General features: G+C 38.2%; 1 protein-coding gene across 3 annotated transcripts in view; it reads right to left on the reverse strand.

Moving 5' to 3' along the window:
- Positions 1 to 12,990, reverse strand: part of NOVA1 (NOVA alternative splicing regulator 1) — a 138,664-nt gene extending 125,674 nt beyond the window's left edge. For 2 of the 3 annotated variants that reach the window (XM_030948565.1, XM_030948564.1), the window contains exons 1-2: positions 12,518 to 12,990; positions 10,481 to 10,624 (exon numbers count right to left, since the gene is read on the reverse strand). In XM_030948565.1, the coding sequence (XP_030804425.1) occupies positions 10,481 to 10,624; positions 12,518 to 12,653 (280 nt within the window). In that variant the 5' untranslated portion in view covers positions 12,654 to 12,990. Of the gene's footprint in view, positions 1 to 10,480; positions 10,625 to 12,517 lie in introns of those variants that run through there. The other variant, XM_030948568.1, reaches the window with a different exon arrangement.
- Positions 12,991 to 20,222: the final 7,232 nt, after the last annotated feature.

Consider the following 20,222-nt stretch of genomic DNA (forward strand, 5'->3'; position numbering starts at 1 on the left):
ATTATTAATAGCCCTATTTCCTCTAAATCAGCATTGCAACATCACACCTCTTTCTAGACCTACTGAAGTAGGTCATCCTAAAAATACAAAATTTGATATAGCTCCTGAAATACTTGTAGTTTTAAGCACACCTGACTTGAATATCAGATGGCCATCATCAGCTTATCTGCACTCCCAAGTAACCATTGCTTGAAATATGGAAACCTTGTAACACAAAACCAGTCCTACAAATATACACTAATTTACACCAAGAATCCTGTATGCTTTCTTAGGATCCTTAACAGGGAAAACCCATCCAAACTAAGATAAATGCTTATAAGTACCAAGAGCATTAAGACCACCCACTCTGAACTCCTATGCTTCAATACTTCACAGGAAAAAAAAGCCCTTGGTTATCTTAGGAGCCCATATAACTATATGCATACTTTTAAGGAAAAGTTCATCAAATCTTACTGCAGATGAAATATTACAGCCCTTGGCAAATTTTTACAACCATTCCCAAAATTCTATACTGGGAGAAACAAGGCACCCAAATCAGAACTAGTCAACCTAGTAAAAAGCAAAATTCTTAACAATAAACAACAAAAATCTTCAGACAGCCAATACAACATTGTGAAATTTTACAAGTAGAGACTTCTTTAAAAAAGAAAACAAAGAATTTTGCACGAGATGAAACTTCACATGTTCCTGGACTAGTCAACATGGAAAGCATGGTAGCCCCTTATAAACCATATGATTCAACTGAAAAATAGACAAAGTGAATAAATAAAGAGAAGCTTCTTTTTCCTCATTCTGAGCATATTCATGTGTGTTGGAAAAGGAAAATATCAAGGTACTTATTTTGCAATAATGAATGACTAGATTTTGTGTCCTTATGTCCGCACTAAAGATTTCAGGAAGTGCTAAGTTAATAAAATGTGAAGGACAGAACTGAACTACTTCTGAACATCACAACTAACATTCTTTCAACTAGTAATTACTATCAGACAAAAGAGCTGTTAAAAAAGATAATACAGGAACAATAGTATTTTGTTGTTACTAATCAACAAAGCACCATTTAAAAAACTGGAATAAAAATAAGCTAGTTATAAATGTCTTGCTTAATTCAAACACCGACCTTGTTACCACTATCCATTCTATGTCTCCTAGACTAGAGGGTATAAAACATTTGCATAAACTGAAGGGGTTTGTTTTCCAAAGGTACAGAAAACCTAATGGGACAAATATAGCTGCCCATTTAATTGATTTTCTACCATCAAGTGCATGCAAGACTAAAGTTCTGAGACTAGCAATTACACATATTTCTATATATAATCAAATATTTCTAACACTCTGATTTAAAATCAGAGGGACCATTTTTTCCTTCTAAATTCTAGCTATTCAGGGAAAGAACTGTCTTTCTAGCTATGAATCAACAAATAAAAAAAACTAAAAATAAAAAAAATTATTCATTAATAATTCATTCATAATATATCATGTTGGCACTTACTAGAACAGCTAGTCATAGACGTATCCATACAGAACTTACAAATCTTATAAAAATATAAAGTATGTGTTTTATTATTGTTAAAAGTAGTGCAAATACTAGATGAGCACTTGGCATCACCAACATTAAAAAGAAAACCACAAAAACATATATCCCTAAAAGGAATCTTTGTAAAGTTAACACTTGCTTTTTCTTTCTTTGACTATTTTTCTATGCTGAAAATTATATGTTATTTGATGAAGACTAATCTCTACAAAAAACTGGCAGACTTCAGTGTACTGCCATGCACAGTAAAAGAATCAAAAGTAGGAAATCATATATGTATAAGGAATTCTTGAGAAATACAAATTTTGCTTTAGATTGACAGTCGCCAAGTGTTCACCTAATAATGTTAAGTAGAAGACATACAAAGAATGAAGTGTGCACACACATGCAAGGCAGAAAACAAACCCCATACATGTTCTACATCTAACACTTGCAACAAATCATTTTTATAAAGCTTTAAGGCATCCAGTAGCAGCGTTTCATTGCAGATCTCTGAAAAATCAGCACAGACAGAATGCTGGAAGACCCTCTCTTGTTCCACAGAAGTTTTCTTCAAATCCAGGTCATAACTCCACTAAAAAGCCACCTATTTCCCTTTTTTTTTTTCTTTTGGTGTTCCTCAGGAAAATTGTTGGTAGACTGCCAGATTACAATAAAACATAAATATTCTATAATTCCAGCTCAATACTGCTGCCAAAAGAGTACCCATAGCAGCACCTGAATTGCTGCTATTGCTTCTACTTGTACTATAGACTACCCTACCTGCACTCTGGCACTCCCTAACACCAGATTACACATGGGGACAAAATGTAAACCGCTGTTAGATCAAGCACCAACATTGGCATATGGCCCAACTGGTCCTTCCTCCCCCTTCTCTCACAGCCACGACATTTCATAGCCCAACTCTTTTGGAATACACTCTGGTAACAGCTTTAATTTTGTAAGTACACTGGGCGCTCAACAAAGCCAACTGAATGGACACATGCCATTTCCTACTTTTCCAGTGCATGACCTAGTATATATATTTCCAATAATTCGTGTTATCAAAATAACAACTCCACCATTGTATATTCAGTTAAATATTTTTAATTTTTCATGTGCAATTTGAAAGCCAGAATTTAGAACACACTGGGAAGATTATAAATTGCTGCTGCACCTGCTTATCTGGTTCTCTACAGCGATTTTTTCCCCATATTGCCAATGAAGAATCTAAATAGGACTAAAGTCACTACTTGAGAATGAAAAAATACGTACAAATCTTCCAAGAGCTTTGGAGGTGTGCACTACAGTTCTTCATTCAAGCAAACAGGTGCCACTCTATCAAGTGGGGGAAAATAGTACAAATGTGTGAAGCTCTTTATGTGGGAAATTACAAGAGAGTTAAATGGCACTGAGCAAGGCACAAAAAGTGCTTTTAAAATAGAAACAAGGGAACATGCAGAGAACCTCAGTATCTAATTTAATTAATGATTGAGAATGCAAAGGCTCCAACTGATGAAACATTAGCAGCAGCCATGAATTTCACTGTAGTTCTGTATAACAAGTAATCTTACCTGAGTGATTCTCAAAAAAATGTCAACACATTGATTGTATTTTTCATCTGATCCTGTCAATGCTGAGATGACAGGCCCTGCAGGATGCAGTGAGAGATCAACGATGAAAAACAGATGTTTAGTCTTTTCAAAATCAAAACCTATAAGACCAGGTAAATATGAAATTTTGTCCAAGATTCATACTCCTTTATAACCAACAAATGCTAATGTTACATAATGTTACACTTTCACATACATAAGTCGACAAGAGTATCTCTCACTTACAAGGGATCTGACTCCAGGTCAATCATATCACCAATGTTTAACTTTAAACCTGGTCCCTAACATACTGCTCTTTCAAGAGCTATCTGGTCACACAGCTAGTTACTCACATCACCTACATCAACCTAGGTTCATGTTCATCAACCTAGAAGAAAGGTTCTCCAACCTTCCACAAAGGAGACTTTATTTTGTCCATCAATTATGCAGAACACTTAAACCTTACACAAATTTACTGCAATTCAGGAGTCAAGAAGAACAATAACTAGCTCAAGCAAAGAGTGATAAATCCATACTCAAAGGCTACAAAGCACGCTAGCATTGTACAGCTGGGAGCTGATTTCTATAGATGTATCTCCAAAGATTGCCTTAAACAGACATTTCAATCAGATAAGTTCTTGCAAAGGAATTGCAATGCTTGGCTATTATCAAGAGCAGCACACCTAATATTAAGTAAACTCCAGTAAGATTCAACCATAATTATCAACATGTTATAGTGAAAACAAGATCATATGGTGGATAGGAATTTAGATCTTGTGATTTTTATGTATTAAAATATCTAAAGTGTTTATCACATACAGGGAAAATTTAAAGCAGAGTATTCTGAAAATCCTTTCTCTATTTTTAATCAAAATACAAGCAATGTAGTTGATCTTTATAATGCCACGAATAATCACAAGTTGAGATGGAGAAACCCCAAAATCAAAACAAAAATGGGATGGAATAGAGCTAAACAAATCTGTACTGGAACACTTATGAGATCTCTAGGTTATAGTATAATTTGAGATTTCCTCTGGGGGAAAGAAAATGACCCTAAATAGCAGGGTGAATTGCAAGGAACCTCCTATTTTCCCAAAGCTATGTCATGCAATCAGAATGAAGACAGTCGTATATCAACAGTAAACTAAAAACCTTGCACATGCACAGCACACTAATTGATTCCGTTTTCCAACACCAAATTCCAACTCTCCGTGTTTCCATACTACTAGAAGTCCTTAACCACAAGACTGGGCTAAATAAAACAAGCACTAAGCATTCCCACTACAGAACATCGTATACTACACCAGAAATTCATACCAGACACAGTATAACTCTTTTCATTTACAGACAATAGCTGTTGCCAGAACAAGCAGAAATATTTTTACTAAATCCATTATAACCATGACATTTCAAAACCACGTGCATCAGCTTCATTACTCAACAGATAAATCTGATAAACAGGAAAAACATATTACAGTTTTAGATTGAAGTACGTTAAGAATTTTATGCTAGTGTCAAGCAAATGCAATTAGAAAAACCAAAAGGCCTACCTAGAAACATGGCCAACAACAAGAGTCAGAAAAGCAGCCTTCCAATTTCTAATATGCACTGCGTTTTATACCATGACACTGCAGCCTCTGAGGGTCAGATTAATTAAGATCAACAGCAGCTGCAGTGCAACGTGAGAAGCACACGGCCACAGCTCTCACCAGTCCAGCCCAATTACCTGCAGCATTCCAGCACTGGGCAACTGGCAACTACGATACTCCTCACCAAGTCATTAATTCCCACTGGCCTACTGATAAATGCTAAGAAAAAAATCCAAAGAAGGACTGGAAAGCTGACTGCACTGCTGCAAGATGCAACAATGATATTTGCCAGCCAAATCTTTAAAGAGGTTCCTTAACTTTATGTGAAAGCTGTATCCAAAGACAGAAATGTGATAGCAACAAGGTGCAAACCCTCTCCCCCAAAACTCTATGCTCTCTTTCTGGAGGCCAGTCTGACAAATTCACTAAATCCAAGGTTTTCTTCCCTAGCCAAAAAGCTACTGATCACCGACAAAAATTCTCTAGTCAACTACTGAGGACAATATCTAAGATAATGAAATTAACTAAAGAACAAACAAAGATCAAAGAGTATTTGAAAAAGACACTGATTGGTACAGGTTGCATCCATTATGAAAAGCAAGCACGTGTTTTGTTTACTGCACAAGGGACAAGAGGAAACAAGAGATTCAGACATTCCCTGTATATATATATATTTTTAAATATTATCTCTAACACCTATTCTCTATCAAAAATCCATTAAAACTTGGATCTATCTACAAAAAACTATTAAATTATTGTATGGAAGATTTAAACTTCTTGAAAGGGAAAAACTTAAGTCTTGTTTTTTTTTTTTAATTAGTAATTGCTTTACAGAAATCCTGATTTTATCAAAAAACAATGCTGTTACTAGAAGCATCTTCATCTACATAGCCCCTTTCTAACCTACTAAAAATACTTCAGTTTTCAATTATATTGAAACCTAGATAAAACCAATCACAATGAAAATGTTGAAAAGTTAAAATACAGCATTTCCGTGTCAAAACAGCTGTCCTCAACCTATTCTTTATTTTGACAACAAAGTTAGTTGTTAGCCTGTGTCATTTATTCAAGTTAGACTAACCATTCCAAATCTGTCAGAAGTTTTTATAAACCTTTCTATACAAGACAAAGACACAGCACTTTCTTGCAAACCAAAGCCATTTACTATGTCAAAGTTGATTTACTCATTAACATGAATAAGTCCCTACAGGTAGAAAAAAATGAGTGCCAAATTTGTACTTTAACTTCTCAAAATTTCTCTAAGCCTACCAAATTACCATCTGCTAAATGATAATACACAGGACAAGTTAGATATATGTAACAATCTCAAGATCCTACTAAGTTACATAGTCAGTTTCAGCTTCCTTTTAAATGCAAAATACTACAGACCTGCTGGCTAACAAGCTAACTTTTTTTTATTCCGTTTCAGTAACCAGGCAACAGACAACTGTCCAACTGAGAATTATCTCTCTGAACAGCTGGCAATCAACACTTGGGAGTTTTTGGTGGTTGGTCTCTTTTTTTTTAAACTAGTACAAAGATCAGTGATTACTTTAAAAATCTATACAGCTCAAGATTCCACCTCTGAAATCTCTACTCAATATTTAGTAATTTCCTCAGTTCCATTATCCCTGAATTAACTCATGTAAGAGTTTGCATCAGAATCTAAAAATCTTAGACATATACTTATGTGGTATCTAATTAGCTAATGTCAACATTTCAAGAAAAAAAGTAGGATCAAGAAAAAAAATGAAATGCATTTATTGATGTATGACAAAGCCCTTCAAGGAACCAGCACAACAGAAAGGTATTAACTAAAGCCATTCTTGCTTCTAATTCCACTACTCTTTTCCATAGCTGAAAAAGCAGTATTTCACTTCAACATTATTTCAAGCGCTGTTTTTTTAAAACATTACTTTCCTTACCAGATTTTGTTACTTTTAAGAGTTACCAATTAACATGATAAACTATTTCTATAAAGGAAATAATAATGGAGAGCCAAGCTTGATATATTACACCTTTCTCCTTCCTCACAGTTTATAGTAGTAATGATGCTATAAGATTATTAATTATAAATTCCTGTAACTTAATGTGTTACTTATACATTCAATGTTTTTGAAAGGTCTTTAAGAGTCAGAATAAGAGTTTTCAGAAGGGCACTGACAAAGATAAGCTAGACTACCTCCCATAACACATGAACGATTCAAAAAAATCTGATATTTAAACAGAAAGCATCTAAAAACAGAAGTCCCTTGGTAAAAGCACAAAATAGCCACACATTACTTCATACACTGTCTGCATGAGATAGGAGAGCAAACTCCCACCTTTTATGTTCTCCAAACATTGATATAATTACTGACTAGAAATCTGCTATAAGAACAACACATCTAATATGTTGCTAAAACCAGTAAAATCTTATCCCCCATTTAATTATGCTTTTATTAATCTCTGCTCTTGATATGATCTAATGTAAGTACACCTATGACATCATATTCCAATAAACTGAAAAACACTGACCAAGTTCAAATTCACTCAAGCACCAAGTTCAGATCAGGCAAGATCCTGTTGCAAGATAAACAACACGATGTGATGTAACATAATTTTGTGCATGTGTGTGCATTTGTGAGACCAGGGCGGGAACGCAGAAAGGGAGGGAGAGGGAGAGAGTCTGTGCACGAGAGAGAAAGAGAGAGAGTGCACGGCAGCATTCACAAGGGAGAAATATACATGGCCTGAGTGGCTTTGAGTCTTGTGCACACTAAAATGCAGAATGAGAAACACATAAGCAATGACAGTTTCAGACAACAGAAATCATCTTTCTTCTATTATTCAAAAAAAAACACACATCATACTAGCTTCAAAGAATAGCCCCTTTCTTTATCAAGTTGGCTAAATTTGTATTTAATTTTTGAACCAAAATCTAGTATGTCAATACACACTGTACTTTCTATGCAGAAGGATCAGCACCATTTAGCTTAAAAGTAGGGCATATTTTGCCATTTTAATTTTATTTCTGCTAGTCTTGGGGGACATGCCTGAACAGAAAAGAATCAGAATATCCAAAGTCAAATTGCAGGAGTCCAGACAACAAGAAAAAGTCAGCAGGTAACCTGAAAAGAGAACAATAAATTGCGTACTCAAAAATAAAACTGTAGTGGACAGTAATGTATTTGTATACTGCTTCCTATCTTGTAAACTAAAATGTTCAATGCAAAGCTGTTTTTTCCTTCAATTTCTTGTAATTAGAGCTGCCATATAATTCTTCAGTAATTATGTCACCTTTTGATGCACAAAAATAATTCCAACAGAAATCAGTCTGCATACTGAAGTCCTATATCACAGAGGGAAAAGAAAAAAACACTATTAGATCATAAGAACTACTCGTAACTTCTGTATCACAAGCACCTTCCTCCTTTCCAAACAGGAACTTAGTCACTTTTCTAAAACTTTTTGGAAATACAGAAAACTTTCATAGAAGCTTCAACAACAGAACATTCCACAGCGAAACATACGTTAAACATATTTGTAGTCACAAGCATCAGAGGTAAGGATCTATTAGGAAAACAGCAATTGTTTAAAAAACTTCATAAGAAAAATGAATCATAGCTGCATCTTAGCTCTTTCATAAGGTTTTTATTCCCTAATGTTATACGAGCAAGAGAGTCTGGAAGAAACCCAAAAGCCATCAGCTCAAGGAATGACAAGACCTCTGAAAATTCCATGGGCTGGTGGTCAGACGCAAACAGAAATACTAACAAGAGCTAGCCACGCTGGAATCCATTTCCCATCCCTGCTCCATGCTTTAGCAGGTATCAGTCACCAACTTCCTGAAAACACTCACTTTGCATACGACACAACGAGGCTGCAAATTCAAGGCAGACTGTATGAAGTCGAACTGGAACTTCGTTTGCACCTGTTACTGTGAAAATGTTTGAGCGTCCCTGCTCTAGTTATTTATATTATTGCTGCTGATTTTATGTTTATGTCGCAAATGTTTTTCTCATGTCGTTCTAGCTTGCGATTTTTTATTTTTCAAAGGTTCTTCTGTTACTACTGCTGCATTTTTACAGTTTCCTACACCAAAAAAAAGTAATTCTGACTTAATCCAAAAACAGAGGAACTATACTGGAGCACTGAACAAAAGATCTAATCTTTGGAGCATCCTTTCCAAGTGAGTGTAAATAAACTGTAGTAAAATGAAAAGGCTCATAATTTGGTATTTGGAATATTCTTCATAAACACCAATTTTCTGTAACATCCTTGCATATCTGATAACCCCTCATGTATAATGCAGAAAATCTATTTCATTTTCATCTATTGACAGTGAATTTAATTTACTATTGCAGCTCTTTACCCAGATTATGTTATTAATTCTGCAATCAGGCTCTTTAGAATGCTTTATTTCTTCCAAGAGTTTTCACAATTCTACATTGATTTTTTTTTATCCTAACATACCTTTAAAAAAAGGATCATGTTTTTCCTACCTTCCTAAAAAAAGTAAAAAAAAGCTTCAAAAGCAACAAGCACCAGTTCATAAGATGTAACTTCCAACAGAAAAAAAAAAATCTACATTCAACACTTCAATCTCTGACTTTTAAGTATTATAAATTACATTCAATAAGGAGATGTACAACAGGTGCATCAGAATTTCCACATCAACAATCATATTTGTAAATAGACCAAAATATCTCAATCAAATATAGTAATAAGTTACCCACTTCTGCCTGACTGTAAAGTCAGAGGACAGGAAAGCTAAATGCTCCAATGTTAGCGCTCTGTTTACATCCATACCAACTGCCTTTGCTATTTTGTAGAATTTGGTCTTGTTAAAATAGAGCAAATGCAAAGCAGCTCTTATTTTCCAAAAGAAAAAGTCAGCAACAGCTAGTCAACTCAATTCTAAACCACCAGTTACTCTTCAAAAATAACAAAATCAAAACACAAAAGTGTCAGCTATGTTATTTTGCATCAGTTTTTAGAAAGCCCTCTAGAGCAAAGTTCAATTACAGAATGCTAATTTGTTCATCTTTTGGAAAAATTCCCCAATTATTCAACTGCAGAAGCTAAAATCTTGTATATCATTATATAAGACTCCCTCTTCAGAAATCTTATAAAGGAGGAATGCTAATTCAGGTATTTATTACTGTTATACTCAAATATTAAAAACTTCTCATGTGCACTAATACAGCTAATATAAAATGCTAATTTTTTTATTCATCCAAAGTATTTCAGTTTTATAATAGAGTTTTCTTCGACCATCATGATAAACACAATATAAAGAATATCTAAAGAGCAGCACTTGTCCTCTTTACTTCACTCCAGAGCCAATGAACAAAGCAGTGAAGCAGAAAGAAGGTACATAATGGATTTAAAGTAAATGGCCCATTCTTTACGAGGCAGTCTCTCATTTTTACTCATTCTAGCTTAATTGTCATTATAATGTCTGGAAACTTCAAACGAACAATTATCTTTACGCCACCTGTCACATTGGTTCCTAAAAGATAGATTTTTTTAAAATAAAAAATAAAGCAGTCAATGTTAATGAAAATAATCTTTTGCAGAAATACTGTAAATGACTTTAAACTTATTTCAAGCAGTTAGCATCCAGTTCAGTCCATTCCATATGCCAAAACAGACAGAATATTTATATTCACAATTGCACTTTGAAACATACTTTTTTGAGACAATGCTTCCTGCTGCACTTGACCATCAATATATGAAACACACTGAAATGTACATACATGCCGGAGAACTTAAAAATAAAAGAATTGGCTAATTTTTGCACCTACCTGGATAAAAATCTTTGGATTTAGACAGCTTGATGGTGGCCCCAGTCTCTTTCTGCAACTGAACAATTGTCTGTCCTCCCTTCCCAATTATAGATCCAGCAGCATAACTAGGTATGAGGACCTTTAGAAAATACTGGCCATCCTCTGAAAAATTGAGATATGCATGGTTAATATGGCTTATAAATTGTCATTTTTCCTTCCCTGACCCACAAATAAACAAAAGGTAACATCTTTAAACTCCTCCACTAATTCACGCATTTATATCTAACCAGTTGCATCATTATACAAGAAATGTTTAGGCTATGCCCGTGACAGTTTAAAATATCTACATTTATTCTAAGCAAAGAACCCACAGAGGTTCCTTAATTTAGTTAAAGAATAATATTGCAATTATATTTCAAAGGTAGATTGCCTTTTTTTTTTTTTGCAATGGTAACCACAGCATGCAGAAATGATCAGACCCCTTTAAAAAAACTAAAGCCCTGCATGAAAACGTGGTTAGTGACAACTACAACCTTGCTTGGAAATACTGCAAAAGAAATTACAAAACCAGGAAAGAACGTATTGTAAATTCTAATGGGCTATTTGTTTGTCATTAGCAAACACATGAGAACAGCAATTAGCTATTGCTTGCATTCTTCTTAAGTGAGCAAAACGACTACTCTGCTACCAAATAACCCACCCAAAATGTGGGGTTTTATTCCAAGCATTTCAGCCACTGCCAAGAAAACAACTCAACATGGTGAGGATGGAATCACTTGCCTAAGTAATCCTCATGTATTCCTTTAGCACTTCTTAAGCGACAATGATCTCTTTTAAGCTCATTAATTAAAGGACACTAAGAAGAATTTTTCCCAATTGATCAAAAGCCTAAGTCACTTATTTTAAATACACTTAAAGGTGACAAGATAGACAATGCCAGTCCTCTACCCACCACTAGCACTAAAGCACACCATCAAAACAGGAAAAATATATAGAATGAATGGAGGGGAGAAAGAAATAAAAGGATCCCAGTCTGATTTGGAAACTACAAAATTTTCAGTACCCTCGTGTCACAGCTAAATCCAGCTACTCTGAAGTCTGAGGACCTTTCCATAACTGTCTCTGAAGAAGTGCAAGGCAACAGGGATACACTGGTTCCCCAGACTTGCGTTCTCCCCAGCAATTATGGCAATGTCCCATTGGCACGGATATCAAAATATCATGAAACGTGTTTCATAAAGTTGGTTCTTTGGGGTTATTTTTACCCCTAAACAGAAGAAATTATCTAAGTTCACAATACTTCTCTTCCCTGAGACTATAAAGCGTCTCAATTAGTGCCTGTGAGTGACAGTGGTGCCCACCCGTTTACCATAGCTGGGGAACCATGCACTACGTATAGCCAGACCACTGCTCTCAACATTGGGCAAATAAATTCACCTCTGCCTCGGTGCATTGTTATGACGACTCCAGTGTAAACGGATAAAGGAGATGCTGGTCCCGTTATAACTCATCTCCTCCAGGAACAGCAGGATGTTAACTAGCGAGTCCCCGTAGCAGAGGGGCGACTCCCCCCGCCACCAGCCAGCCCTCGCCCCCGGCTCGGCACGGCAAACACACGCCGTGTACGCGCTGACAATGGAAGTGAGGCCAAGGAGGAGGAAAACGCACGGCAAGGCTGAAATTCAACTTGCGACCCCGAGGATGTGGAAGGAGGGAAGAGCGTTTGCCGTCTCCTTCCAGCTGCCATTTATTGTCGCCCATCCTTAAACGGGCGAGGGAGATAGTCGGGCTGCGGGAGCCCCTTGTGCTCCCTCCTCGCCTCCGTAGGGTCACGGCTGTGCAGCCCCAGCGTGGATATTAAATAAAAAGACTGGTAGATGCTGAAAACCGACGCCATTTTGATGAATGATAACATTAGAGAAATGGGAATCTTTGGGCGCGGGGGGGGGGGGATTGGAAGAGGCAGGCAGGCAGGCAGGCAGGTAGGGAAGCGGAGAGGTGGGTGGGTAGGGCGGGGGGTGGGGGTGGGAGGGAGGTGACAGAGGATATACCCACCGCCCGTGTTGGTCCTCTTGGTGCTGCCGGCTTCAGGGGGGGCTTCAAGCGGTCTTTTCCGGGAGTCCGGCGGGTCCAGGTCTATGGGAACCCCGGTGTGGGTCCCGTTCTGCTGGATGGGAGCTGCCGCCATCATGTTTGCTGCTGCTCGGAGGAGAATTGTCTCTTCCCTTCTCTGGTGGGGGGGCAGGGAGGGAAGGGGGGAGGAGGAGGAGGAGGAGGAGGAGGAGAAGGAAGGGGGTGGAGGAGGAGGAGGAGGGGAGGGGGCTTGTCCCGTTCTCTTGTCCTTTTCGAAAATGTAGAGCTAAGATCGGGATTGTCGAGGATGCTGCGCGCCTTGTTTATCTGGCACCCAGGGGGAGGGAAGGGAAAGGAGGGAGGGAAGCGGGCAGGACTGGACTGGAGGAGCAGCTGCAGTGCAGTGTCAGGAGATGAGGAGAAGGGAGACAGGGGAACGAGGGGGGCGAGAGAGGGAAAAGAAAGGGGGAGAGGAGAGGAGAGGAAAGAATGAAAAGAGTGAGACAGGAGGAGGAGAGGACAGAGTGAGTGGGAGAGGAGAGGAGGGGAGAGAGTGAGTGGGAGAGGAGGGGAGAGAGAACGGGTGAGACAGAATCGGTGGGAAGGGAGGGAGGGAAGAAGGGAGGGGGAGAAGGAGGGAGCGAGCGGTGTAAATGGTGGGCGAGGGAGAGAGTGGGAGATGATTCACGCTGTTTCTGAGCCCCCTTCCGCCCCTGCCCACCCCAGTGCCGCGCCTGACGCTGCGGCTCAGCTGCCCGCCGCTCCCGGGCTCCCGTGCCCTCCCTCGCTGTCGGGCTCGTGCGCACGGGGGTGGAGAGGGGGATCGCTGCCCGGGTGGCGCGGCGCTGCTCGGCTCTAGCCCCGGCACCGCGGGCGCCTGGCTGGGGCTGGGGCCGCCACCCTCAGCTGCACCGCACAAACCCTAAAGGCAGGATAGGTTAGAACCATGGGAGGGGGCACAAGGACGGGGGTGTACGAGGGCAGGCGGGGGGGGGGGGGGTAAGGGGTGATGTGGGGGATGATAAAACAGAAGGGCGGGGTTTCCATCGGAGATAGGCGGGAGATGAGGCCAATCGGAACAAAAGAGAGAGAGGCTGGGATTGAAGCGTCTCGCCAATGCCGGGCCGCCGCTGGCGGAGCCGTTGCGGGGCGGCGGGGGCGGTTTAACCTCTGCGGCGGGGGCGGCGGCGGGGCGGGTGTGCGCGGGGGCCGGCTGCAGCCGCGGGAGGGTCCCCGCCGGGATGCGGCGTCACCTGGGTTACGCGCTGCGCCTCGCAGGCCCGCAGCTGCGTGGGAGGAGGGCTGAGATCGCCCGAGGAGGCGGTGGGATAGCAGGGACATGTCCTCGTCGAGGCTGGCTGCACCACCGGCACGGCCGCGGCCCTTCGTCCCCGCTCGCTCCCCGCCGGGCACCGCGGGTGGCGGGCCTGGGGCAGCGCTGCCGCTCCGCGATGGAGCCGCGGACGCGCCGGGCTGCATCGCGCAGGCTTGTAAAGAAATTAATAAAGATATTATTGTTACGCTGTGACAGCCGGTCTAGCCGGAGCTGTGCGACACAAAGCCGCATTGCTTACCTAAATATTTTGTAGAGAATTTAAAGATATTTCGCTGCGGCGAAGGTTATTTCTGCTTACAAATCTCAAATTATTCAGGTGGAATATTAAAACGTTGTAAGATTCGGGGGGGTGGGGAGGCATGGCTCGGGGAATTGTCTGTGCACCAGGAAAGCATTTTTACTGTTTGACTCTGCTATTTATTGACTCTTTTCCTTTGAAAAAAGTCTCAAACTGCTGTAACTGTGACGGTGGTGGTCAGTTCTGGAGCATCAATTCCGTACAAAATTTAGGGACGTGTGTTTATTGCGTTACACCACGCTCTGTGCTAAATTCGTATTGATGTGTGTGTGTGCGCGGCATGGCTGCTGACTCGATTCCTCCTAATACACGAGCTTAAAACCTGGCTGTTAGTGGATGAAATCCAATTTCCATTCTAAGCTCCCTGGGAGACAGCCTTAGTTTTAGTAATCACTTACCATTAATACTGCCCCAAACAATTTTTAATACTTAAAATACACACATCATATATAATATATAGCACATCACCTCTGCTTATAAATTACAAGTCAGATAGGTAATGCATTATAGGATATTAAACCGTGCACATGCTAACATCTAAACAGGCTCCTGCCCAAATGCATTCACAAATTAAGAACTCAATCCAGCGCTGTACATAGAAAACTTCCAATGACTTCTTTGGGAATTGTGTCCCAGGAACGTGATATCTATCCTCCTTGCCAGCAGATGAAATAGATGCAGCAGATTCAGTAAAAATTTGATAGCATATATGGTCAGAAAAATGATTGTATAAAAATGGAACTTTCTTACTCATCATATACCCCTTGTATCTAAGATACTCTGACTCATAATTGCTTAGTTTACTGACTGAAATAAAATTCTAGGCTTCTGTTACCTTGGCAGTTGCTGACACAATGATGGTACAGCAAACTGGGGACTGGTTCTAGCTCTTCCATTTTCTTTACTAAGTTACAGCCAAAGAAATTTATTAGTATTTGAGCCAGAAACAGCACAGTATGACTTGTAAATCTCAGGTCCAGTTTGTAGGGTCATCAGTCCTAAGAGGCCTCCTTTTATTTGTAAACCAAGCAAATGTCTTGCAGAAACTTTTGAAGACAAAAATAAAAACCACAATGTTCGAATTAAGCCATCTTGAGTCAATTTCCGCAGTGGAACTGGATAAATTGTAACACTGCTCTTTTTATCTCACTGACTATGTCCCATTCATCTGTAGCAACACTGAAACAAACAATTCTCTGGTTCTTAGACCACATCTGTTTTACTGTGCCCCCTGCACCAATTTTAATTATGTGACAGATCTGATTGGATTCAGCACCTGCAAGTCCTCCCTTTGGGATCTCCAATTAGCTTATAAAGCATTTACTTGATTGCATTCTTGAAACAAAAGTATTGTTTCATTCTAATAACAGAAATATTAAAGTGTAGAATAAAAAACAGTTTTAACATGATAAGCATCTATGTTGTTTGTGTATCTAGCTTCCATAAGCTTAGAGGAAAAAGTGGTAATCCTGAAACCTAATTTCCTCAGACTCAGCAGATGTCTGTCCTGTGTTAGCCTGTTTCTTTACTGACAGCTGTTTCACAAGTGCCTCCCCTCGTCTCTACAGAATGCCTTTTGTTTAATGGTTTCCCTCTACATTATCTCCCATCCCACTTAGACAAGCTTTTTCAACTTTTCTAGTAGTTTTAGAAGGTTTTGTTACAGTTTCAAGAAAGGTTTTTATTTGAAGAAGTTAGCTTTAGCTAGGTAACTAACCTCTCAGCTAGTTTCTTAGTAACAGTTCTACTTAACTAGGCAGATAGCTGCACGTAATCAACATTTCAACAAATACCGATTTAGTATTAAGGAAATTTTCAATTATTACAGCTATGCTTCAGAATATGCCCTTTTTTCTCCTTATTTAATTGCTTGGAGCAGTGATAATGAAGGTCTAAGGGGGAATATCACATTAAGTGAAGCCCTCTAGTGGCAGAGGTCACTTGGAGTTTAAAGCAAGCTGGGTCTTTGTCATGGGTTGGGGCAGTGAAAGGAACAGCTTTTAGCAAAATGTAGGCAACTGCCCTGCATTGTTCATGGTCTGAAGCACGAGTGAAAATAGTTGTGGCGGCCTGTAATACCACCGTGCTCCCTCTCTGTTGTAATATCTGTGCAGAAAGTACTGATGGAAAATATTAAAAAGTGTGTATCAGGAGAGCTTTCCTCTTTTTCCAAGTCTGTCATCTGTTCATCTTTTCTGTTTTCAGCCAGCTCCAGACTGACATACCTGACCAGAGGCTTTTCAAACAGTTGTGGGATCTTGATTTCTTTCCTGACTGTATCAGTCCTATCCTACTATATAATGTATTCTGTAACTTCAGCGAGAGATTGTTCAGAGATGACATGGAGTACAAATTCCATTTGCCAGCTTTATTTCTAAAATCATTCTCAGCTGGTGGAAATATAGATGGTAGCATTCAAATTAATCCCTCCCACAGACCTGAAACCTATGCTTAGAATTGAAAGGGATTAGGAACTGGGAGAAATTAAGCATATATATTAACAAGTAGAAATCTGCATAATAACTCAGGTGAAGTTTTAGTAAACATCACTTAATCTGATAAAGTCTACTTTGTGGAACACGACTCAATCTCCTGTTTCTTTCAATCTCCTGTTTCTTTTAGAGGTGATGGATAGTTCTTGTCTGACTAACAGAATGAAGAGTTCATTTTTCCCCTTATGGGAAATATGACAGAGTCCAATAATCATTAGATGAAAAACGACACCTCTTAAACATCCTGGCTAGGTAAAAGAAAACAGATTCTGTCTTTGTCCAAAAGGACTGGCAGCTTTTTATTACTGGATGGTTGCTGTGACTCCTGTAAACTTTGGCTTCACTATAATTACAGTTAGTGATGAACTCAGAAGATTCTTTCAAGTCTTTAATATCCATCTTCTGTTTACGAAACTTTTTCCTCCAATAACCTACCAGTTAAACTACTATGATTGTTGATTAGGTTATCCAATTGTTGCATGTTTAAATACTGAAGAATTTGTTCATCAGTAAATATTTTTTTTTAATTTCAGTGGAACTTCTCCAAGATTCCAGGAATATTAACCTGAAAAAATCAAACCCAGCATTTGGGAAAAAAGTTGAACATGTATTAGACAGAAAATGACCCGATTATCTGATTTTCCACATTCACATTCCTTTTATTATCTGCATTATGTTTTTTATATATATATTGCTGAATTAAAAGCCAAATGTTAATAGTCATACTCTTCACTGAAAAGAGCATGGACAACTGCTAAACCTTTTCATATTGTAGATCAGTGCTGTGTAGTAGCTTTCTTTTTCTAGGAAACTGAGGATGATAACTTAAAATCAGTAAAAATGTGACCATATTATTTGTCATAACATGAATATATTGGCTAAAATTCTTTTTCTGGTGGTGGAAGAAGGAAGTGTTTGTAGGAAATCAATGTCCATTTCTTCTCTCTCAGCAGAGAGGTCACCTGTCTCCTATTCTGACAAAGTTCATCAAAATTCACAGATCCTTTTATTTTCGACTTTTCTTCAGGAATAAGGAATTGAATTGATCTGAGTTCTTCATTGCTGAATCTGTAGGTCAAATTTATAAGGGGTTACCCAGGGACTTACCCAGATCTCAGTGTAGAAAACAAGATAGCCTCAGGACAAGGTAATTTTCATCTTTTCCAAGGAATTGACATTGTGGATCCAGGTATCTGAAACTCCAGTGGCTCAACACTTACTCCAGAAAGTCATCTCCCTGGTGATCTTTATGTACAATAATTTAAAGATCTTTCATTTCTCAGAATGAAAAAAAAAAACAAACTAAAGACTGGATTTCAATTGCCTTCCAAAAATAGTAGCATCTTCTGTTTTCTTTAGGTTGTGTTTTGGGTTTTTGTTTGTGTGTTTTGGTGTGCTATTTTGGTTTTAATAGGAAAATAGATATTCAGGGATTAAAACTGCTATAAACTATGAGTAATTCCACTGTAATGAAACAATGTATTATCATGTATGAGAAATAGCAGGATCTCCTTGTGTAGCTTCATCAGTTTACAGTGTTACTGGTTGTGTATTTTTGTTACTATCTTACAAAAGGACACTGGTGAAGCATCTTGTCTACAGAATGAATTCAGCCAGCCATCACTCCAGATGCCTCAGGATGCATTCCTTTAACAGCATGGGGAACAGTGTATTTTTCAAGGGATCAGCATACCTATTTCCAATCTGTTATTATAATTGCTCTAACAGTATTACTATTTTATGTGTCATTTTGCCCACCCACCACCAACTGTCTTATTTGTTTGAAATTTTGGCACTTTACAAGAAGTAAAGTAAGGAGAAAGATACATTAACAGCAAAATTAATTTATTTGATTCTATTGTCAAGCTTGGTCCCCTTTCTGGAATAATATCATCTTACAATATAGGCCCTTAATCAGGATTGGTTTAGAATTTTGCTATAGTTCAATTTATATACAAAATTATGTTAGTAGAAAAAATCAGAAGTCTTCCTGGAAAAGGAGCGGGAAGGGGGAAAGTAAAGATGTTGCACAGTGGACAAAGGAAAAATAAGAAGACAATAATGAAAAGGGGCACTGATTTTTTTCTCTTGTAAGCAAAATTTATATTAAATTATGTAGTGAAACTTGAATTGCAATGTATACTACCTGAGATTATTAAAGACAACTATGTCCTAGTAAAATTGTATTAGTAAACTCTCCTACTGTTAACCATTAAGATACTCCACATTATACTCCTGTATAATTTATTATCAATTTTCCAAATAATAGGCTATTCCAGCAGAAGTAAGTTTTACAAGTATAATACAATTATAATGGTAGAAATTTTGCCAATGGAAAGGCAAGAAATGTAGTGTCCCTAATATTATTGAAATGGAGACCTAGATGGCTTTAAAAACACTTTTAAATTGCTTACTATAAAAAAAAATGTATGCTCCAGTATATTGCAAATTAAATCTTCCGCACAGCAAGATTTTAGGAAAGAATACACTAGGAATTTTAAGAGATTCCTCCCTGAAGTTTAGCAAATGCCTTTAGAATTTCTTCTTCAAGAAATTATTTCACTTCATCAACAAAATTTAATTATTTCATTTTATTTCTACCCACCTGAAATTGATTCCTACAAAATACCCCTGAACTGGAAAGTCTTCTGGTGGGGTAGGGTAAACAGCTAAAAACTGACTGCCAGGATAAATTGGCCAGAATGATTTGGCACATATCCTGAGTTTGCCATGAAAACATGTATCTGTGTGTCAGCTGCACACAAAGGCTATCTGGCCCCAGAAAAAGCACAGGGATTAGGCATAATGCTGCCTATTTGAGACAAAGGGTGTTGCTTAGTGCAGTGAGGTTAAAACAGACAGCTCATCAGTAGTACAAGTCTATCTGAATTATTTAGTTACCATTTTGAGCCAGAAGGAAATGGTGGCAGATTATTAATGACTTTTGGGGTCTATTCATCTCTTTATTTTGTTTCAGTGAAAGCAGTACTGAAAACATGAAAAGGTGCCAAAATTTGAGATCAGTTTTACTTTAATCACTTACAAGATATAGAATCACTTTCTTATTTCAATGCTAGTTGAAAAATAGAACTGATTTTGATTTATATTTCACTTAGACTTATGAGGTTGCTATTTATGTTTGTAAGTGGGTGCATGACCAAAATGAGTGGAACAACTCATACGCTCTAGAAAATAGAAGTCCATGGATCTACTGGATGAAAACTGTTTTATTGATTTCAAGGGGGCTTAAGTCATTCCATACAAAATGCTTCAGGGAAAAATAGCGACGAGTGTAAAGAAACTATATAAAAGATATTAACATAGACTGCAATGCATACTTGCAATTAGAGATATTCTTGTCATATTTCAGTGATGGGCAATTTGAATCAATTTTGCACAGAAATATTTATGGATATGTAATAAGAACATATAAAAAGAGTATTTAGGAACATATATTTTTTTTTCATTTCTAATTAATTATATATGAACAAAATAACAGCTGGTATGTAATTTAAAATTTGGTAGTTGCAAAAATTAAGACTAAGGACACAGTTTCCAATA

The sequence above is a fragment of the Camarhynchus parvulus genome, chromosome 5 (assembly GCF_901933205.1).
Source record: "Camarhynchus parvulus chromosome 5, STF_HiC, whole genome shotgun sequence".
In the NCBI taxonomy this organism is placed as follows: domain Eukaryota; kingdom Metazoa; phylum Chordata; class Aves; order Passeriformes; family Thraupidae; genus Camarhynchus; species Camarhynchus parvulus.